The sequence below is a fragment of the Patiria miniata genome, unplaced genomic scaffold (genome assembly GCF_015706575.1).
Source record: "Patiria miniata isolate m_02_andy unplaced genomic scaffold, ASM1570657v1 HiC_scaffold_20, whole genome shotgun sequence".
In the NCBI taxonomy this organism is placed as follows: domain Eukaryota; kingdom Metazoa; phylum Echinodermata; class Asteroidea; order Valvatida; family Asterinidae; genus Patiria; species Patiria miniata.
The window spans coordinates 26,794,147-26,818,216 of NW_024037059.1; the positions used below are offsets into that span (position 1 = coordinate 26,794,147).

General features: G+C 39.1%; 1 protein-coding gene across 1 annotated transcript; it reads right to left on the bottom strand.

The window, feature by feature from the left end:
* Nucleotides 1–17,152: 17,152 nt before the first annotated feature.
* On the bottom strand, nt 17,153–20,595 carry LOC119727944. The gene is made up of 3 exons (XM_038200024.1): nt 20,197–20,595; nt 18,177–18,341; nt 17,153–17,433 (listed from the first exon to the last, which is right to left on the bottom strand). The coding sequence occupies exons 1-3, from the start codon at nt 20,573–20,575 to the stop codon at nt 17,153–17,155; spliced, it is 825 nt and encodes a 274-aa protein (XP_038055952.1). The 5' UTR covers nt 20,576–20,595.
* Nucleotides 20,596–24,070: the final 3,475 nt, after the last annotated feature.

The window sequence follows — 24,070 nt, forward strand, 5'->3', positions numbered from 1 at the left end:
GTTTCGCTTTACAGCCATATGGTTGCGAAGACGAAAGCGTGCCGGTTGTCAAGAAAAGCGAATCCGATTACGTACTTAGACGCTGAACAGAGCAGTGAAATTCGTGAACCTTAAAAAACATGGCATTTTGAACGTTGTGTTTCTCAGAAAATATGCATGCTCAGTATGATTGAAATGCGAAATTATAACGGAAGAACAAATTCTAAACTTCATGTCAGTACAAAAAATTGCCATCATCAATGCCGAAACGTCAATACTGGTTACTGGTAAAGCTGACCTTCATGTCTGGAAAAAATCATTCGAAAACTTCTCCAAAATCTATGTATTTATATCAATTTCTAGGAATTTCTTCAAGTTGTTATTTCACAAGCAGTTGTACATTTATATCATCTAAGTTTATTGCGAATTTCAGCTTAATCTGTTGTTGCAAACGCTAGTGTTACACCTTGAACTATCTCCAAGGAAATTTCGACAATGATTTTTTGCCAACCTAACTCACGTGCATTGCTCAACAAAGCGCCGTAGGCGCTAGCGCTACGGTTGACCGATTTCGGCCCGGCAAAACGATGACGACAGGCATATTAGCATATTCATTAGCGTCACTCGGCGTGACTTGGCGTGGGACTCGGTATCGACCAATGGAAGCCGGCAAAGGGTGATATTTATCAACCAATAACTCGTGAAGGAGGCTTTTCTGCAAATTGTTACTGCACACAATAATTGATAAGAACCTTATTAATAATCGTGAGGCTTGAAAAGATTGACAGATATTGCAAACGCCAGTGTTACAACTTTCAAAAATGCACGTAGCCAGGCCTATTTTTCCAATTTTAACGAAAAGTAATAAACATGTCACAACGATTTTTAGCACATAGTTACTTGGATCATTATAAGGGAAATAAACCCAAAAAGTGCATGAAGATATGGTCTTCCAAACGGGAGAAATTAATTCTCAAAGATTTCGCCCGCCAACATGAACATGTATGTGCGCATGTAGTTTCATTCAAAATAAAGTGTTACGTAACCTTTAGAAATCGCCCTTCTCAAACACACGGCTGTATATTTCCGAGAAGAACGGAGGCCTGCTCGATTGAGAGACAGGTACCGTTACTGTACTGGTAGAGCTTCTTATTGTTGTCGATTGCCAATAAAAAATTGCTTATAAATTATTGTTATATTGTATAATTTTGGGTTAACTCACGTTGCTGGGTGCTTCGGTGGGTTATGATTATAATAGTGTAATTTTCCTAGGCTTGCTCTGTGCAAGCAGAGACAGTGTCATACTTGTAAGCAACTGTATTGTTTGTTTATTTATTGTTTATATATAGGTCACGGAAATCAGAGGCTGGGAAATAGGATACAGGTCGAGCGTTCGACTATAGCTGAAGATTCATGACCATTGACAATGTGTGCTGCAAATAAAAACACCGCACGCGGCAAGCATTGGCAACATTGATACTCCGAGAGGTATGGACTCCTGCACATTTACGGATTTAACCAACTGTTTGTCCATGGGATGAGGCCATTTCTTCACAAAATTATAGGATTAATCTTAATATTATTTTGGGACTTGGGACATCATAACATAATGCTATTAGGTGGCACAGCCGGTATTCCGGCTAAACAAACTGTAATTATGAAACTAATTTTGTGGAAAACAGATGAACTTATATGCCTTTTGCCGCATGCAGCTTTCACAAAGATGGCTCCACCTAACCCGTTTGAACTTTTTACAAACTTAATAGGATTAGCAAACAAGGAAAACCATGATAGATCCCAATGTTATCCACATTCCGAGGGCATATTGCTTTGAGGTCAACCTCAAATCATGTAAATTTAAGCTATTTGGGACACAAAATAGTCCAAAACTCACAGTAGACTTTTAGATACAAACATTCTTTGTATTTAAAACACTGCCTGAGATTTCCGTCTTGAGAATTGGGCTCGCCGCTATAGCCGTTTTTGCTAACCCTCATACCCCTAAATAGCAAACCTATTGTGCATTTTAGACCAATATCATAGAAACATTTGTGGATTTGGGTGCAAGGCAGATCCTGGCCCAGGCCCATGACGGCCGTGGGAGCCATCATTCAACCTTACAAGGGCCGGGGCGGAATCCGCCCCGCCTCAACTTTTTCCGCGATACCCTTGCAAAAAAATAATTCGCGACCCGAGCTTTCCTGACTTGTTAGCCTCGAGTCTTGCGCATCTCTTGATACCAAAAACATAAAATTCGGAACATGGGTTGCCGCATAGCCAAATTTTTAATTCATTTAAAAACTGCCGTAAAAACTGAATTTCTCCATGTACATAAAGCAGAAATACTATTGGTGTATATGAATAATTAATTAGCCATAATTCCACAACCCTTTGACCTACAGTCACGAAATTTCTTGGGTAAGTTTATGTTAAGTTGTTCTATGCAATACAGAGTTTCATAATTTTTCGTCACTCAATGGCCGACATCTGAGGCGGGGGAGTGGGGGGGGGGGTGGCCGGCTGTGAAGATGGTCAAAATAACCCGGCCCTTTTAGGGTTAACAACTGCCGAGTCATGCCATATATAGGGTGACTCAAAGAAATACAACCCTAAAACATTCGCCTTTAAAAAAAAAAGGATTCCTGGATTTTTATGTCTGGGGTATCAGATTAAAGCTGACAGCCTTTTCTTTTAAATACTGAAAAAAAATCATGATAAGAGCATTTTGGGTTCTGAGAAATGCCAATTATGTAAAAGTAGCCATTTCTATATCCTGTACAAAAAAAATACCACAGTATTAAAAGGGATTTTCACTGCATACCAATTGGTGCATGTCCTAATCTTTACTAACAACACGGCACATAATGTGACAAGAGCTACAAATGAATAACAAGATGGAAATACCTTTTATTTTCCACCTGAAAAGGTATCTTATCTTTTTTTAGTACCATTTGAAACCTTTTCAGCATCATAAATATGTCAAAATACCAAAGACATTTCACAAAATGAAGGGTAATTGCACAGTAGGCTTTTAGTAAAATGTTTCACTGTTTGAAGTATTTGTGCAAACAGGATGAAAAATGAATGCTTTTACATAATTGGCATTTACATAATTGGCAATCCAAAGTGCAATTTTTATGGGTTTTTTTTGCAGTATTTGAAAGAAAAAGCTCTCAGCTTTAATCTGATACCCAAAACATAAAAATCCAGCGATCCCCCCCTTTTTTAAAGGCAAATGTTTTAGGGTTCCTTTTTTCGGGGGGGGGGGTTCACCCTGAATAAATCAATACTATTTTTTTTAATGCGTTTTCCCTTGCGGTTTGCACAATTAATGTTCCGCCCTTTTCTACCTGCTTGAAAAAAAAATACTTCTTTATCTAAAACATCAGATTGTATAGCAACATTAATTCTAGTACGAATGAACGCATTAGCAGGTACATATTTAACCTTTATTCGAAATTGAGTAACCTTTGTCTTGCTAAAAAATGGCAATAAAAAAACAAACCACAATCCATACTTTTCAGTCTAGAATCCGAAAATAGCACGGGGATGCAACAGGCGCGGATCCAGAGGGGGGTTTTGGGGGTCAACCCCCCCCCCCCCCCCAGCTCTGTAGCTCTGTCCAATAATTTTTTTTTCATACAAATTCCTAAAAAATAAGTCGAACCCCCCCCCCCCCCTGCTGTGACACCCCCCCAAAAAAGTTGTACTGGTATAATGTTTGCGGCCTGTTCAAAATACGGTACACCATTCTGTAATCTAGTGTTAATAATCATCGAATTTGAACAGCGCCCCTATTGAAATATGGTACCAGCCCCCCTCCCAGTTTTTGATTTTACGGAGGTCAAGTGTCCGGAGAAAAAAACCTGTGTACATTTTCAGATTTTTTTGCTGATGAACCCCCCCCCCCTGCGAAAATTCCTGGATCCGCCCCTGCGCAACTTTATATGATTATTCGGTTCTGGTCTGAGTTCCTGACGCCACGAAGTTTGCACAATGCTATTAATTAACGTCTTTTTAGCAATTTGCATCTTACCAGGGGCCAATCTCATGGAACCGATAAGCAAAGACATTTTCTAAGCCCAGAAATTTAGCTAAACGAACACAAGTCAATTAATGTTACCAGCCAAAATGTCAGGCAGAGGTATTGCCCATGACTGGTTCCAAGCTGAAGTTTGCTTAGCACATAACTTTGCCTAAGCATTATTTTATACTCAGTAGCTCTTTTCAGAATTGACCATCACGATTGCCAACAGGCAAAGTCCATCAATTGTTTTCCTTTACATTGCTACACAGCATGAGTAGGCTACATTTGAGCCTTAAGCATAATATTTATTTACCGACGTTGGTTAATCGTTGCATTAAAACACGAAATATTGGGAACATTTCAACAACTCTCTTTTAGAAATGTGTTACTAATTAATTCCTGATTCGCATAGACTTTGTATATAGACAACTAAACCAATAAATTGTCGTTCAGTGAGGAGGATACTTTTTTGTCGAGTATGATAATAATTGAAAAGGATTACTTACTTCCGTGTGGTTGCTCGTCGAAGTAAAGACAGCCATTCGACGGAAACAAGTCGCTCATGTTCCGGGAGACCACGGCCAAGTTGAGCTGGCAGAGACCGTCATCTCGGCAGAAGTTGAAGGACTTGCAGGCATCATCGCGTAAGCACTCCCCGGCGCACGATGCGTGCGAGCGCGCCGTGTGGTTGCGGTAGGCCTGGCCAACGATTGCGTGGTCCAGCAGCGGTCCCTGGTAAAACCGGTGGAGTTCCCCGCCTTGCACCCGACGCTCGCGTTGACTCGGGAGGCAGGATTTTAGGCCTGATTCCCCGGCAGAAACGACGGTCACAGCCGCCAACAAGTCGAGGCAAAATGTGATGAGATTCATCGCTGATGGTATATTTTATTTGAACACGACAATGGATACAGAATAATATTATGGCAGTTATTGAGAACAATTAGTAAAATGTTTTGTCAGAGCTGATCTGGAGCTCGTGTGCCAGTTAAATCATCACAGTATTGCCTTCGATTATCACTACAAAGTCGTCACGATAACCTTCACGTTGGGCAATGAACGTCGATTCATGGCCAAACTCAGCCTTGTCTCGATATGAGAGTTTGGATGAGAGATGCTGTTAATATTGTTTCCATTGTTAAGAAATCGAGTGCTCCTTGCTACGGCGCATGCGTAACCACGCCTTACAGCCAATGATTGTTAAACTTTTAATTACCAATAACAGAGGTTTAAAGGGCAAACATCATTGTAATCCATCGAGTTCATTAGACACAATTTAATAGTTGCTCATTACTGAAAATATGCCATCTGCTTGTATTTTTAGGATTCGTTCACGGTAGGCTATCACCCTTAAACAATAATATGCGGTTTAAAAAAGAAAATCGTCTCAAATCTGAAAACAGAACTACAATCAATTATCATTTAATACGTAAGTACACACTGATCCTCAGTATGATCTTGGAAGCCCGCAAATTGAATACCTTGTGTTTTAACCACCTGTAGAATTTAAAAAATTATGCGTCTTGCACGTCATGAGTGTTTGTGTAGTAGCAGCGTATAGTGGATTGGCTTTACCGGTACGCCTGTCGCTCGCTTCGCAGGCTTCGCATTGTCCGCTTCGCTAATTCGCGAGCGAATGCCCGTTTCGCGGTTGATCAACTCGTGTGCAACTTGTGAACACACATAGTCCGTACGTGTGCTTTACATGTTGTATGGCGGTGAAGAAGCCTATAATTCATTAGATATTGTTGTTTACTAAAACTGTAAGCATGTTTCCTTTGTATCAAATTATTGTAACGTTCTTTTTAATAACTACCATTTCTAAGGGTATTTAGGGTCCTATTACCTAATACCAACCTGAACTCACAGCTTCATAGCTCCTTACACTGTAATAACTATGGTGTTAATTAAAAACCATTTGGTATCTATGTAAGGACAACACCAGTACTATTTTGTACCAGGTGGTCATATAGATACCAATGGTGTTAAATGTAACACCGCTGTTTTTGCAGTATATATGCAAGTGGTAAAGACCTCTTTGACATTTCACGATTCGAATAGACGCGCCGGCTTTAAAAGTCGGTCATCTGAACAAATGTTGATTTTCCACTCCAGTTTTGGCAGTTACTGAAACTGAACGGATATACCAGGGACAGTTTAGTTCCGGTCCAGGCGCAGATCCGGGGGGGGGGGGGGGTTCATAGAAATACATTAAAGGTAATGTGAACCTCCCTCCCCCCCCCCCCCCCCCCCTGTTCTGATGACACAAAGTATTACAGAGCCAGCTGTGTTCAAGTACGGGGGTATTTCTACACTATTCTGTAATATATTGTTGATGATTTTTGGAATTTAACCGCGCCCCCATTGAAAGTATGGTGCAAGCCACCCCCCCCCCGCCTCCCGCCTCCCCCTCCCCCTCCCCTCCCCCACCTATTGATTTACGGACGACAATTGTCCTGAGAAAAAAAACCTGACTTAATAGTTTAATATTCTGGGCATGCCTACACTGTCAAAAGAAATAGATCGACTTTCCGTTGTTGAAAGGCACACTGTTAACACTCCGTTTCCTATAACATTTCAAAATTAATATCGGTGGTTCAAACGAAGGTCTCGCGGGGGTTTTTCCTTAAAGTTGCTCTTCAAGATTGTGTTTCTCCTAACGAAGTTGTATGTTTTGTTTAAGCAAACAAAACTACTTTTTTTTTCCCATTTTGGACTTGTTCAACCCTCTGAATATATACTTATATTTTTGGTTGCATTTGCCCCCATAACGCACAAAACAATATCCTGTAGTGAATTATTTTCAGGAAATTTGCAAAACAATTTTTCAATAACTAAACGTAGATGTCTCACTTTGTATAATTTAATAACAAACTGTACAAGTTGTGTGATGGTTTAGTTGTCTGGGCATGCCTTCACTGTCAAAAGAAATCGATCGACTTTCCGTTGTTGAAAGGCACATTGTTAACACTCCGTTTCCTACAACATTTCAAAATTAATATCGGTGGTTCAAACGAAGGTCTCGCGGGGCTTTTTTCCTGAAAGGTGCTGTTCAGCATTATATTGTGTTTCTCCTAACGAAGTGGTATGTTTTTACCGTTTTTATTCATGAGCCAAAATGTGCATCTAACAAAAAAAATTCTGAGGTATAAATCGTGACAATGTTTTAAAAACAGACACAAATCAATACGAACGTTGAATATCTTACTTAAAAAAGGTGATAATTCTTGGTTTCATTGCGGATGACATGCAAAATGAACACATTCCATGCAGTCAAAACACGTGTTTAATTTTTGTTTTTAAAGTTACACAGTTTACATTACACTATAAAATGAGTAAATTCCTTTACTTTTTCACCAGGTGGGGGATGAGAATTATACTCACTGACATCTGTATCAATGCATATCGTAAAGCACGAATATTATTATCAAGATCTTTCACCACAATATTTATATGTAAAAAAAACTTTAGTAAAAAAAAGGATTATTTCAGCTGGCAAGGCTCAAATGAAGAATTTTTTGGTCATGAATATTCATATCATCGAAAGATATAAACAGAAACGGAAGAAGCAAAAACCAAAATAGATATTGTGTTTTGTGGATAAACTCGCAGTTACAATTTGGCTCAAAATTCGATTCTTCGAAATACGTATAGAAAAGGCCCAATATTGCTTCCGCGACGTATGGAAATAAATGGGGGATTTCAACGCAAATTGAAGACATTATGTAGATCTCCTGTCTCAGACCTTTGGAAGATGGTTAGTATTAAAACATCTAAAACATGAATAGACAAGTTAGGCCTAAATGGTAGTTTTCCCATGATCCAGTTTGTATCATACGCATGCAACATACATTCTGACGCAGAGCGAGTCTCCATTATCAGCGCTGTTAGTTTTATCGTGGTGTACTCAATGTTCCCCAATACCTATGCTTCCCAATACCTATGTTCCCCAAAATCCTTAGGGTTAGGGTTAGGGTTAGCGTTAGGGGTGGGGAGCATAGGTATTAGGGAACATAGGTATGCACCCGTTTTATCCACACAGTCGTGCCGCGATGGCAAATCACGTCAGTGAATGAGGTCTACTTTGCATGCCAAACCCACCAGAATTATGGCTGTCTTTTCAAGATATAAAAGTCATGACATTTTATCAAAGATTTTTAGTTTGTCTGGTTTGTGTTCCTTACTGTAGAGAGGGAATGGATCCATTCAGATGTACGCATTCCAGACACTTCTGTTTGTACCCTTACTATCGATTAAAGAAAGTAAGAACAAAGAGAGACCGCCAGAATCGTATGTGTTTCAAAGCCAAACGTCCTACTCGAAACAAGTTTATTGTGAACTTTTTTGTATTTCAGAGTCATGAATGAGAATATCCTGTTTAAATTGTGTGTGTTTTGAGAAATTAAAAATAAAGTGAACCCCCCTGCTCCGTGATTCTGGAATTTGTATTCTTGTGGAGACATTTCTTTGTTCTCGTGTAGTAAAGTTCTCGAGTTTGAAATTGAAGTTTCAAAATGCTCTTATTTTAACCAGAATTAATTTCCTGGGCTGAAATTTGGACTAAATATCCCTTTTCTAAAACTCTTCCATTTGCGACGAATCAACCTACCTTGGAAATTCCTAGTTTTTGAGTAAAATCCATATATCTATTTTGTGAAATTCTTGTGGAGACGTATTCATCTATAGAAATGTTCTTGTGGAGACGAATACAATATTTTGTTCCCTATTGTGTGCATGTCTCCGTAAGGTAGTAAATTCCAGCACTGACACACACACACACACACCCAAGTTTACGTTACATACCAAGTGTGGACTTTCCATTGCTTTCGTGTAGTTAAGAAAAACCAGGGAAAAAAATCATTTTTCTCAAACTGTGAAAACTCTTTCAACCCAATTTTTTGTCTATGATTCCCTTTAGTGTTTCTCTTCATTCTGCTACAGATAAACCTAACCCAAAAATGCCTCTAAACCTGTTTTCCAGAAATGGGGAAACACTGTGTGGACTTGCCCAAGTCCGCACAGTGTCTCCTCTACCTGGTTTATGTGGACATCTTTTGTTCGGAAGTCCACACAGTGAATGTAATGCCTGTACACACCCACACACCCACCCAACGTCACACACACAAAATATTGCAGAGCCAGCTGGGTAAACGGGGGTATTTCTACACTATTTTGTAATTAAGTGTTGATGATTGTTGGATTTTAACCACGCCCCCATTGAAAGTATGGTACGAACTCCCCCTATTGATTTACGGACGCCAAGTGTCCGGAGAAAAAAAACCCTGTCTACATTTCAGCACTGATTTGATAATGACCCCCCCCCCCCCCGCAAACATTCCTGAATCCGCCCCTGTGGTCATTGCATGTTTTTGATATCTGACTTAATAGTTTAATATTCTGGGCATGCCTACGCTGTCAAAAGAAATTGATCGACTTTCCGTCGTTGAAAGGCACATTGTTAACACTCCGTTTCCTACAACATTTCAAAATTAATATCGGTGGTCAAACGAAGGTCTCGCGGGGTTTTTCCTTAAAGGTGCTCTTCAACATTATTTTGTGTTTCTCCTAACGAATTTGTATGTTTTGTTTAAGCAAACAAAAGTACTCCCCACCCCCTATTTTGGACTTGGTCAACCCTCTGAATATATGCTTTCATTTTGGGTTGCATTTGCCCCATAACGCACAAAACAATATCCTGTAGTGAATTATTTTCAGGAAATTGCAAAAAAAAAAGTCCCATAAGTTAAACGTGTGCGGATTATGTTAGATGTCTGTGTTTATTGTTTGACCTTTAACCGTTTGTTTCATGAGCCAAAATGTGCATATAATTAAAAAAATTCTGAGGCAACCGTGTCAACTGTTTTTAAACAGACACAAATCAATACGAAAGTTGAATATCCTACTAAAAAAGTGAGATTTCTTGGTTTCATGGCGGATGACATGCAACATGAACACATTCCATGCATTCAAAACACGTGTTTAATTGTTTGTTTTTAAAGTTATACAGAGTACATTACACTTATGAATTAATAAAATGAGTATATCAGTGGTTTTCCTTCACTTTTTCACCAGGTGGGGGATGAGAATTATACTCACTGACATCTGTATCAATGCATATCGTAAAGCACGAATATTATTATCAAGATCTTTCACCACAATATTTATAAAAAAAAAATCTTTAGTCAAAGAAAAGATTATTTAAGCAGGCGATACTGACTCAAATGATGGAAATTTTGGTCATGAACATTAATATTTTTGAAAGATGTACACAGAAACGGAAGAAGCACAAAAAAAGAAAGAAAAAAAAAGATATACATGTATCATGTTTTGTAGATTTCGCAGTTACAATTGGGCTCAAAATTCGATTCTTCGAAATACGTATAGAAAAGGCCTAATATTGCTTCCGCGTCATATGAAAATAAATGGGGGGGTTCAACGCAAATTGAAGACACTGTCTCAGACCTTTGGAAGATGGTGAGTATTAAAACAATCTGAAACATAAATGTGCAAGTTTAATGTTAGTTTTCCCACATTCATCCAGTTTGTATCATACGCATGCAATACATACATTCGGACGCAGAGCGATGTTAGTTTTATCCGCACATTCGTACCGCGATGGCAAATCACATCAGTGAATGATGTGGACATATTCTGCTTATACCCCTTCTATAAATAAATGAAAATAACAATGTAGAGAGACCACCAGAATCGCATGTGTTTCAAAGCAAAACGTCCTACTACAAACGAGTCTACACTGTTATTTCGGTTGTGTACTATATGAAACTAGCAACCAGTTGTGAAAAAAAATAATGAACAAGTTGTGTAATATTTTACACAAGTTGTGTAAACAACAGTTTTTATACACAGCGGGTTGCTAGGTTCATATAGTACACACTACACAACTGTTTGATTCTTACACAACCGAAATAACTAGTGTGAACTTTTTGGTTTCCAGTGTCATGAATAACAATATCCTGTTTAACTTTTGTGTGTTTTGAGAAATTGCAAGGGCTTGCGTGCTTGATTTGAGTGAGCCCCTGCCCAAACATAATCCACCCAAATCCACCTAATCCATACAATCAACCTTGGTCATACCTGTGAATTGGAGAAGAATAAAAAATATGTGTACTGAGTTATCCAAGAACAGAATGACGCTCAAAGCCCGCGAAATTCAAAATGAAAATCTATAGAGGGCGCTTTGTCAAATTAAAATAGCAAAAGAAGTAGCTATAGTTGAGTGATCTACGTCAACGAAATAAATGAATATGTAAACATGGGATAAACCAAAAATCAAGGGGGGTGGCGAAATATCGCCTAAGTTTTAAAGCAACCGTGACACATGCACGAGCAATATACACGCATTCCCAATAACATTCAGTCCCAACAACATTACAACATACGCTCCTTATGATTCATGAATTGGCGCCAACGTGTCGCTTCCGACGCTAAAAATAACTTTTTGGAAGATCCGTATTATTTCCGTATTTAAAGCACAAATAAAGAAAACTTTACCCCGTTGTCTCGTTGACAAGACATCCGACACGGAGTGCGCACTGAACTTCAATAGCCTCAAGCCTGCAGTGCATTTGATTTAATGTCATTTTCTTATATAGAAGCAGAGATAGAGATTTAGCTCCGTACAGTTGCAAAGAAATGTTCACAAAATAATTGCAACTTTGTCAAAGCACCTATACAAAATAAGGATCACAACAAAACAGTAACGCTGTGAACATACCAAACTATACAATGTTATGACAACGTAATATTTACAACATAACAACAACGTCATAATAATCCCTTCATACATCGTCATCACAGCGTCGCGTTTAACACCACAGCAACGTTGTGAAAATACCAAACTACAATGTCATGACAACGTAATATTCACAACTTAACAACTGACAGCGTTATGATAATACCTTAATATTCAACATCATCACGACGTCATCTCGCAGCAACGTTGTAAAAATACTAAACTACAACGTCATGACAACGTGACATTAACAACATAACAACAACGTTATGAAAACACTCACATACAACGTCACCACAACGTCATGATTAGAAAATCACAGAAACGTTGTGAAATACCTAACTTCAACGTCATAACAACGTGAAATCCACAACATAATAGGCGGCAAAAATGTAGAAGATGGAAACATCGAAAACATTCGATCTGATTTTCTGCTCCTCGAGCAAGAGCTTGTCACTTTTGTCGCTAGCAATTACGCAGGAAAGTAAAATGTATTTTTCAGGTAGCAAACAAGCAGAAAAGTAGATGTGATTTAACGTAACTTCTGCTTCAGTTTTCTGGTAGCAGAAAGGCAGGAAAGCAGAAAAAAATTGAACTTTCAAAAACGTCCCATCTGATTTTCTGCTATTCTGAAGGCAGAATTAGCACATGTACATAATAGGTATGCGTTCTTGCTTGGTTACGGTACTCTCTAAAATCATAATACAATCTATCGCACCACTTTTTAGTAAATTTGTTTGAATTTGATTAGTAAAAACGCATGATAAATCTGTGTGTTGTTTCTTCCAGAAATATAACTGGAGCATTACAGACTAGTGGTATCTTCACATCAATAACTGTACAAATGCATTTCTCGTGGTTTTTATCCCAGGATATTGAAAGCAATACCACAGGGCAATGGCGGCGCCTACAATTTGGGGGAAAGTGAGGGACAAAGAAATAATTTGGGGGCAACAGAGAAAAATCACAGGCAGTTGCAAATTTGAAGGGGGGGGGCTGGGCATCATTTGATGCTTGGGGGCGCTGTTCAAAATCATTCATATACGTTTCCGAACACTGCATCATTAAAAGTGCGCCCGGTGACATTTCAAATAAATTCTAACCAAAACAAAATTGTTCAACAAGTTCACCATGATTACATTCACCTCTCCATTTTATTTTAAACAATGGGCGCAAACAAGGTGTCAAATGCTTTTAACAAACAAAGCTATATAGGGCTAAATGCCATATTTGATGCTCTTCATTTTTTTGCAAGAATTTGTAATTATAACAAATTTGTTAGACCCAAAGATTTTGAAAATAACACCTCAGTATACTTAAGTATGTGAGCAACAATAATACAGTGACTATTAAAATTAAGGTCCATGTCAGATTCATTTCTCTTATAAAGAAAATCACTACCAACTAACGAAATTATTATATAAGCCTATACATCTAATATCCATTTACTGCAATAAACAGCGAGTAATTTTAGAAGCAAGTGCAACCATGTTACTTAAGCATCACATACAACATTAAGTGAGCAAAGTTCTGACATTAAAGGAACCTATATTAAAGGGAAGATACAACTTTTGCAAACATCACAAAATGAAATGATAAAATTATCACACAATACCTCACTGGATTGTTAGAGAATGACAATCTAAAGCATTTTGAAAATCGTAGCTCCTGGTGTGCATTCATTTTCAAGAAAACCGATATTTTTCCAACGCTGGTCGGCCGAACAGCGTTGGAGAAAACTGGCTATTTTTTTTCAAAAACTGCTCCTTTATTTTAATAATTAGTTATTCCGCATTATTTTGCAATTGATTACACAACTGTGAAGGGGTACAAGCGTGCTAGACTGTTCTCTGACCTTACAATTCCCAAAAGGCTATACATTCTCCGTTTCATCTAAAGCGGGGTCAGGGAACCAGACTACAAGAACATAAATGGTCTTCTTGGTTTTTCCAGCAACTACAAGCCCAAAACGTGAAACAAGTCATTTATCAATATTTGCTAAATTAACATACTCCTCCAAATCCATTTATTTCTGAAAATTGCAGCAAAAACAAATGTTGTACATTCCCTTTAACACCATAATCGATGGTCTATTTCAATATGAGGTCTATTTCAATATCATTTAAACACAAAGACAACATCAATGGAAACCAGAAGAGACGCCTGTTTTAGTCTAACATGACACTGAACAACACTCATATTGCTTTAGAAGTAAGACCAAAATTCATTAGTGTAAACCAAAGCAGAGTTGTAATGACTCGAGTCAATGACTCGACTCGAGTCCGACTCGAGTCACATTTTTTGGCGACTCGACTCGACTCGAGTCCCGACGGGTAAATGACTCGACTCGACTCGAGTCACTGCGAGCAAATGACTCGACTCGACTCGAGTCCCTCATCAGAATGACTCGACTCGACTCGAGGAAGGCTAATAAGACTCGAGTCCCAAAATAAAAGCAAAACTTACTTGCGAAAAATATTTGCAATGACTTACGCTGCGCCGTTCGCGTTGCCAGTTTTTGTTCACGTCACGTTAATGTTCGCGAATAATGTACGTTTATATACAGTGGCAGTCTGTTTCCTTCCTCCATAATGAAACAACAAACATACACCGTGTCGCGGACTCCCACCTTGTGGTTCTATAGCATGTAATGCTAAACCCGGAACGAGACTTAAAACGCATTTCTCAATCCGTGGTTTCATCATTGGTTTCGGGCGATTTTGAAGTTCTTGGTGGAACGCTAGCTAAATTCATGTCCCAATTTCACACAAAAAAATGGATACGGACGGGCCCACCTTTAAATAATCAGAAACAGTTTTGTATAATGCAATTAGGTTTTAACGTTGTCAGCGATCAGCGAACAACAAAATCTAGACCCGAAGCCAAACCAGTTATAAGACCGAAGTTTCACATCTTCTTATCTGTGACGTGAGCTAGCAATGGAAACTGTTGGTTGGGTACCATACAGCATACTTTATGTCTTTGGATATCCGTAATAGACTGGTGCCTTGTATTCTTTCTCTCTTGTGTTGTTGCTTTTTATTGTAATTTAGTGTTCAAATATTTGTGACTCGAATTGACTCGAGCTAAGTACTTGACTCGACTCGACTCGACTCGACCACACTCTGTGACTCGACTCGACTCGACTCGACCTTGTTGACCTAATGACTCGACTCGACTCGAGTCACTTCTTTAAAATGACTCGACTCGACTCGAGTCACAAAAATCAGTGACTCGTTACAACTCTGAACCAAAGTAAGTATCAATCAACACAATCGAAATTAAGCTTTCTAAAAGTGAACGAAACGTTTTGTAAACTTTTTGTTATCAAAAGTTTTGAATTAGTTATTAAGAAAAAATAACAAGAGTACTATACCTTGATTTGAAGCTGGACTAGTTACCCAATAACTGTTTTCAGCACATGCATGGTGAGCCGATTTTCAAGTAATTTTCCGGCTGAATTCAATAATGTGATTCGCGTGTAATTACATTGCTCCCTGTCAGATAATTTTTGTGTGAATGTGATATAAATTTACATAATGTATAAAGCCTTCAGAAGCAGGTACAAAAAAGCTAACTGAAGGTATAATTTCGGCTCTCACAACATCAATCCATGTTGACCTGTTTTTCTTCATCATATAGGATGACCCTTTTCGTATTAATACTCTCTAATACTTTGCGATCTAAAACATCGCATAGCAACCATAAATCTAGTGCATAGAACTCATTAGCATGTGCGTTTTCAAAATACCCAATCAAAGTCATCATTATTAGACAAAGGATAACTGATAAAAATAATGAAACAAACTTTCTGTGTAAATTACGAACATCTACATGTACATATATTATGTAATCACTTTGTTTAAAAGAAACTGTGCGTAGTCTTAAATAAGGTTTTGGTTTTGATGCACATTGATCTGGTACACGGTACCCTGTGGAGACGTGCATAATAGGGAACAAAAGATTGTATCCGTCTCCACAGGGCAATTTTTTCATAGATGAATACGTCTCCATAAGGTTATCACGAAATAGATATATGGATTTTACTCAAAAACTAGGAATTTCCAAGGTGGGTTGATTTGTCGCAAATTGAAGTATTTTATAAAAGGGATATTAAGTCCAAATTTCAGCCCAGGAAATTAATTCTGGTTAAAATAGGAGCATTTTGAAACTGCACTTTCAAACTCGAAAACTTTAGTACACGAGAACAAAGAAATGACTCCACAAGGATACACATTCCAGAATGCGTGTCATCATGTATCATCAGGTTAAAAAATGTTATCCCTTATATAAAAGCCTGTGCAAGATTTGTTAAGTTGTTATTAGGATAGTTGTAAAATGAAAGATCAAAATAACAAACCCTGTTAATCCATTACATTAACAGCACCAATAAAACCAAATTTATACCAAAAAATTATATAAAGTTACCAGTCTGCTTTGATGAATAATTTAAAATTTGTGACTAAACACACCCTATTGTGGTAAGCCACATTAAAAAAATTATTGAAAGTGAGGCTGGGAACGCACTCCAATCATAAAATAGTCTGGCACCATCCCAGTCAACAATTAACAATTTATGAAATAGATTCAGGGAACACGATTGAAAAGGGCTTCCTCGCAAATAAGGTCTAATTCGCGTGGCATGGAAATTTTTAATGCAAGTAATGAATTTTTGGTACATAAAATTATAAAAACTATTAACAAACATGACAGGTATTTTGTCGGTACATAAAAGTTGTTTACGCACGGACTGTACCCGAGCTGTTGCGAATATATCCGAGTGTTAACGAAAGGTATTCGGTAAACTTCGGACATTTTCGGAAACGGGCAGAATCCTGCCTTTTTTTTTTAAGACGTGGCGGCTACCTGACCTAACTTATTTGATAGTCAGAATCGTTTGGTCTGGGAACCGCACTTATGTAGGCATATTATCAACATCTACAGCAAATCAAATGAAATTTCATAACAATCAGTCATGCATTTCCAAGATTAGAACAGGGGAGGACCCTACCCCGCCCCTCCCCCCTCCCCGGATATAAGATGATCGACACCCCCATTTTAATGTTAGTTCCGTTGTTGGTATTTAGCACCATCATAGTGCTTGTCTGCATCCCTTTCTATATGCAACTGCAGGGTTTGGGCATGAATGGCGCGTAGTTATATGCATACATTATTTAATCAGCGCCCCCTGGAGTCCGTTGAAGTCCATCCCCCACCCAACCCCTCCTCCTCCTCCTCAACCCGCCCGAATTTGCAAAGCTGCTGGACCCCCTCCTTTCCAATGTTGACAAGAAACCGTAGCTCCTGGTACCATAATAGGCCTATTATTTATTTTTACCCCCTTCAATAGCCGTAGTTTCCTATATCCCCCATGATTTCAATCGAATATACAGACTCTATTCGTCGCAGTAAGTGTAAAAGATCCAGTTAACATCGTACCAAACTGACGTTATACCAATGTACTTGACATGAACCCGATGTGAATCATCGTGGTACTCTATGAAGGGCGCCACCTCGTGGCCGCGACCCACCTTGATAGTCCAGCTGTCGTAAGTTAGCCAAAGTCGGCGGTACTCGTGTTCACTCATGATCCCAGGTATGTCAACCCTTGCGTGAAAATGTACACTGTGTTTGCGGGCCCGGATGATTGTCCTTTGGTTGTTCCAAGCAGCTATGTCTGATTAATTAAAAGGAATCAATACAAAATACGGTAGTAGTGTAGTTATTAAGCACACCCCTATGTTTTACAAGTTTTACAAGTTCGATATGCTTTATAGACAACCCGCAAGCAAGGACAGTCGAAAGGACTACTTCCTGCCGAGAACTACAGCAGAATAGAACCTCTTCCCAGCATCTGCGCGAGAGCCCCCTTCGCTTGATGCATTTAAGGAAAGTCTACTGAAACTAAACTTGTTCAGTATAAAAGCAGAGCTTATTATAAGTGCCGCCAGCCATACACACCTGCAACCTATACATCCCATAACGGGAGATTGCTTGCAGTACTGATCCAGATCCAGATCCAGATCCAAGTTCCGTTCATGAATCCAAACTCTGCCCTCTTTCCACAAAACTAAGCTAGATGATAATCAACATTGCATCTTTGCAAACTATTAAGTTGATTTCAAACACACAAATTGACTTTCCCAGCTGCTTTTAATAATCCTAGCCAAATTAATGTTTAGGTATTAAGTCCCTAAAAGATGTGTCTTTTCGTTCTCTTATAGGGAACGGGCCAATACATGTATACACGATTATCAAAAATATTATCACTTTTAAATGTGTTGTACTTCGATAAAGGCTCGGGGCGCGGCCAGATGCTTGACTCGTGCCCAGATATACATGATGTAGTAATACCTGATTTTGTTTTTAACCTCTTCCCACCTCATCTAGCATATTATAATTATATATTATAATACCTACCGATGTCATAAAGATTGTTTTCATTTGTCTCTTCAGAGAGAGCGAATATGGCATCTTCTTTCCCTTTCACAGCGAAGTCCAGTCGATAGGGCTCGCCTTCCTTGGGAGGTGGCAGTACGAAGAACTTGTATTTGTATTCCTCTGTAGTCTCATATTCCAGACACTCTAAACAAAATGGGACGAAAATGAGTGATTAAGGCTCATAAAGTGGTCTCACGATTGTCAAGTCTAAAGGTAGAAGGATGGTTTTGTTTTAGTGCATTTGTTTTTCGTTTGAATCAACAAATTGCTTAAATCTGAGGAAGGTCACGTAATAACTAACCTGTTGAAGTTTCAGCTTTATTAGATGTTATACATTTTGAGAAGAAAAAAAAAGAGAGAAAAGTCAGGCAGATTTTTTTGTGGCCCAGTTAATTTTGTTTCTGAGTGTGAATTACGCCCTCTCGCGGTACAATCCCTGAATCAGCAATCGGGAAATGATTATACACAGCCGATAAGGATCCGCCGATGCAAAAAGCGGCAAACAGTATATCATTCTCGTCAAGCATTTCTAGTTCTTTAAAGATAGCGAGGGCAATATTTTAAATTCTCGATATTAAGTTATATTATTTAATAAATATGGAAGCCGGTTCGGGCTAGGTTTAAAAGCGAAAAAAAATTAACACAATAATTGTTTTTTTCTGGAAATAATGTAATAATTTTTCGAAATAAAGCAATAGTATTGTGAAGTAACGCAAACGTTTTTTTCTGGTCTATACTGCACTGGCGCACAGAAACAGATTTAACCAACTTTGAACAATACCGTCCCCACTAATCATCTTCAATTATTGTTGTTTTCTTCCAAACGACACCAATTTCACAGATCAGCCCTATCTTCGCTTTGGGCAAAGTTTTAGTAATTTAATCGATAGGTATACGTTTCTCGGTAAATGCAAAATGATCGTACGTATACCTTCAAATAAAGCGCATTTCTCACGAAAGGACACCATTCCTGATCAAAGGGAACGATCATGGACAAAGTGGCGCTCCATTCTTCACGGCGGCACAGTTGCCGATGTTCGTGCGACATTCAAAACAGGGCACGCGTGAAAAAAAGGTCACTCGTGAAAAAATAAATGGGGGGGGGGGAGCCTGGGCTATGTCGATGTCTCTTTCGAAATTCAATAACTTTTGTCTTGCAAGAAAGTGATAAATTTAAAAAAAAAGGAATCTACTTTTCGGTATGATACTCGAAAATAGCACGGGGAACGCCACTATCATTCTATTGTGGTCTGACGTCCTGACGCCGCGATGTTTGTATAATGATATTAGTGTTAGGCCTACTCCTTTGGGGGAAAACGTTTTGCATCTTACCAGAGGCCATTCTCATTGAACCAATAGGCACAGACATTTTCCAAGCCCAGAAAAATAACAGTGGCGTATCCAGCTTTTGATGTCGGGGGGGGGGGGGGCGCACTCGCACAGCCGCCGAATTGTGGACATGTTTTTTTCTCGGGACACTTTTTTTTTGCCCCCTCCCCAAAGAAATTGTGTTCTGCCCACTTGTTCCCAGCTGATTTTCGCTTAGCACATAAAACTGCTGAGCAATAAGCCGGCTACGTTTGGAAATGACACACGTACACGCCTATAAGCGGCTGCAGCCATAGACTCGTGTGGTATTTCCAGCCGTAGCCCAGTCATTCGAACGCGGCCTATATTTTCTGCTTAGCAACTCTTTTCAAAATTCACCCTGGAGATTGACAACAGATAAAGTCCATTTACTCTTTCTCTGCCATGTCAACACAGTGCACGAGTACATTTTTTGAAGTCGATTTTCTTTTTACCGACGTCTGGTTATTAATTGCATCTTGTTGAAACACGAATTATTGGGAATATTTCAATAAATTCTGTTTTAGAAAAGAGTTATTAATTAATTCCTGATTCCCATAGACTTTGTATAAACACAACCAATAAATTGTCGTTCAGGGAGGCGACTACTTGTTTTTGTGGAGTATGATAATAATTGAAAAGGATTACTTACTTCCGTGCGGTCGTTCGTCGAAGTAAAGACAGCCATTCGACGGAAACAAGTCGCTCATGTTCCGGGAGACCACGGCCAAGTTGAGCTGGCACAGACCACCATCTTGGCAGAAATTGAAGGATTTACAGGCATCGTCGCGTAGGCACTCCCCGGCGCACGATGCGTGTGAGCGCGCCGTGTGGTTACGGTAGGCCTGGCCGACGAGCGCGTGGTCCCGCAGCGGTCCCCGGTAAAACCGGTGGAGTTCCCCGCCTTGCACTCGATGCTCGCGTTGACTCGGGAGGCAGGATTTTAGGCCCGATTCCCCGGCAGAAACGACGGTCACAGCCGCCAACAAGTCGAGGCAAAATGTGATAAGATTAATCGCTGATGGTATCATATTGAACACGAAAATGGACACAGAATAATATTATGGCACTTATTGAGAAAAATGAGTAAAATGTTTCGTCAGAGCTGATCTGGAGCTCCTGCGCCAGTTAAATCATCTCAGTACTGCCTCCGATTGTCACTACAAAGTCGTCGCGATAACCTTCACATTGGGCAATGAACGTTGATTCATTGCCATACTCAGCCTTGTCTCAATATGAGAGATTGGATGAGAGATGCGTATAATATTGTTTAGATACCAATGGTATTAAATTTAACAACACTGTGTTTGATGTGTATTGGTAAATACCTCTTTGACATTTCACGAATAGACGCGCCGGCTTCAAAAGTCGGTCATCTCTGAACAAAATATTGATTTTTCCACTCCAGTTTTGGCAGTTACTGAATCTGAAAGGATATACCAGAGACAGTTTAGTTCCGGTCATTTCTTTTTTTATATCTTACTTAAAAGTTTAATATTCTTGTCATGTCCACACTGTCAAAAGAAATCGATCGACTCTCTGTTGTTGAAAGGCGCATTGTTGAAACCCCGTTACCTTCAACATTTCAAAATTAATATCGGAGGTTCAAACGAAGGTCTCGCGGGAGTTCTTCCTTAAGTTGCTCTTCAGCATATTATATTGTGTTTCTCCTAATGAATTTGTTTTTGTTTTATTTAAGCAAACAATATAATTTTTTTTCATTATGGACTTTTCCCCCACCCTCTGGATATACGCTTTATGCGCATGAACATTCATATCTTCGAAAGATAAACACGGAAACGGAAGGAGCAAAAATATATACAATGGCATGTATCATGTTTTACGGATAAAATTTGCAGTTACCCCAATTTTTTTCTGCGGCCAAAACATTTGGGCAAATTTCTTTTGAAAAAAAATCAACTTCTAACAAATTTGCGCCACTGGTTAGTTTATCTACACATTCGTGCCACGATGGCTGATCACATCAGTGAATGACGTGGACTTTGCCTACCAAACCCATCGCTATTATGGTGGTCTCTTCAAGAAATAAATGTCATGACACTATATCAAAGATTTCGAGCTTGTGTCTTTTGTTTTCCTTACTGCACAGAGGGAATGAATCCCATTAAGATGTACTAATTCCAGACATATACCCTTATATACCCCTACACTGAATAAAAGAAAAATAACAATATACAGAGACATTGTGTGAAGTTTTTGGTTTTCCAGTGTCATGACATAGAACATCCTATTTAACTTTTGTGTGTTTTGAGAGACTGCAAGGGCTTGCGTGCTTGATTTGAGTGAACCCCTGTCCAAACATAATCCAACTAAATCCAGCTAATCCACCTGCAATCCATCTGGTTTCCTTCCAAGCAGATGTGCCGACGCAAAAAAAAAAAAAAAAACATCACGAGCAACATTCACGCATTCCTAATCACATTCAGTACCAACAACTGACGCTCGCTCCTAATGATTCATGAAAAGGTGCCAATAATGAGTTGCTTCCGACGCTAAAAATATCTTTTTTTGGAAGATCTGTAGTGCCGTATTTAAAGCAACACATAAAGAAAACTTGACCCCGGTGTCTCATTGACAAGACAAGCGACACGGAGTGCGGGCTGTACTTCCATTGCCTCAAGCCTGCAATGCATTCGATTAAATGAATGTTATTTTCTTCTGTGAAACAGAGATCGATGTAGCTCCGTACAGTTGCAAATACGTTTTTATTCATTTTTTGATAGGTGATCTTTTTGTGCAGCAATTAAGTCACTGCTTGAGAAGATTTATTTTCAAGAACAGGCAATTGTTCTGGATATCCTTCAGACTTGGCTTGCCCTGGCTGTTCATCGATTAAGCATCTGTTACGACACAGATGGCAACACGGGTAAGACTTCTGGATAAATTTTGTTTGAAGTGAATTCCGAAAATGGCCCCATTTTCTTTGCAAAAGTAAACATCGATCATTTTGGCATTCCTATCCACAGTCAGTGGGCTTTTTTTTGGGGGGGGGGGCCATATGCATACTTGGGTACAATCGTTAGAACTCATGATCTTTTTTGGCTACAAGTGCGTGCAAAACTACTTGATGCCAATTTTTCGACCCTTTCAAAGGCGGGCCGTGATTTTAAAAAAGTGGGCACTTGATGTAATATCGGGATTCGATAAATGCACTTTTCTACTTTGCCTGTAGAATTAAAAAATCCAGCTGTAATAGGCAATTGTGGTGCTACTTTTTATTAAATATTTGTGCACGAAGCTAGGTAGAATGTTTACATGTCAAATCAGAATTCTTACCCTTCAGGGCCAAATCATTATGATTGTCCCCTTTAAAAGGAGCTTCGAAGAATAGACCTCCCAGTTCTGTTTTCTAATTTTAGGGACACAAAATGGCTTTTAATTAAAGTTGTCTTTGCTTTTAGTTATCCCCATTTTTTATCAAAATCTGTTCCATCATTCTGCTATAGAGACCACTAGAGTCGGATATGTGTTGCAATTCTCCAAGTGCCAAGTCTTCCTCAATTACTGCTGCCCAGAAAAAAAACTTTGGAGCAGCTGCAAAAACGTGCGTGCAGAACCATTTTGGCAGATCGCTATGCCTCATAATTATGCAGATGCAATGCAGCTCTGCGGGTTTGAGTCTCTTGCTAAATTGTTATCAAACCTTGGTGTTCCATCCGCAAAAAAAATTTAAAATAAAACTTTGCTTTTAAATTTTATCACATACTCGGCCACAAAAAAGTCGTTCCGTTGAACATCTTCATTTTGGCATAAAATATCCCCAAAACACTCTGCCTGGTCGGGGTGCATCAAGTGGATTTTGTTTTTTTTCCCCTCTAATAACCCCTGGAATTTTCAGGGATTGTACCCCAAACTGTATAGGACATACCCGAGTCCTCTGACTTTTAACAAGGGCATTATATTTATGTAAACGACTGGGAAGTAAGAATCCTTAAATTTTCCAAACTTGTACATTTGAAAAGCGGGGAGGGGCGCGTTTGATACCATACGTCACTCGGCTGAATACCCAGACAAGGTCAATATCGATTCCGCGTCATATGAAAATAAATGGGGGTTTTCAGCGTTTGTCTCTAAATTGAAGACATTGTGTAGATCTCCTGTCTGAGACATTTGAAAGATGGTGAGAATTAAAACGATACAAAAAATGGATGTGCACCTTTAATGATAGTTATTCCCACATTCATCAAGTTGATATCTTATGCACTTACGCAGCGACATTATCAGCCGCTCTTTTGTTAGTTTCACCACACACTCGTGCCACGATGGCTGATCACATCAGTGAATGAGAGATGGACTCTGCCTGCATGCCAAACACATCGGTACAGACCTTTATCATGCTGCCACCATTTCAGTCATGTTCTCTGTATCCAATAAAAGAACTGAATGATAATGTTTCTTTTGTTAAAAAAGGAACCAGACAATTTGTCCTTCCAGCCTCGCTTTGGTTAAGTTGATCTGAATGGGAACACATCAAGATGGCCGCAACATGATAATGGTCTATTACG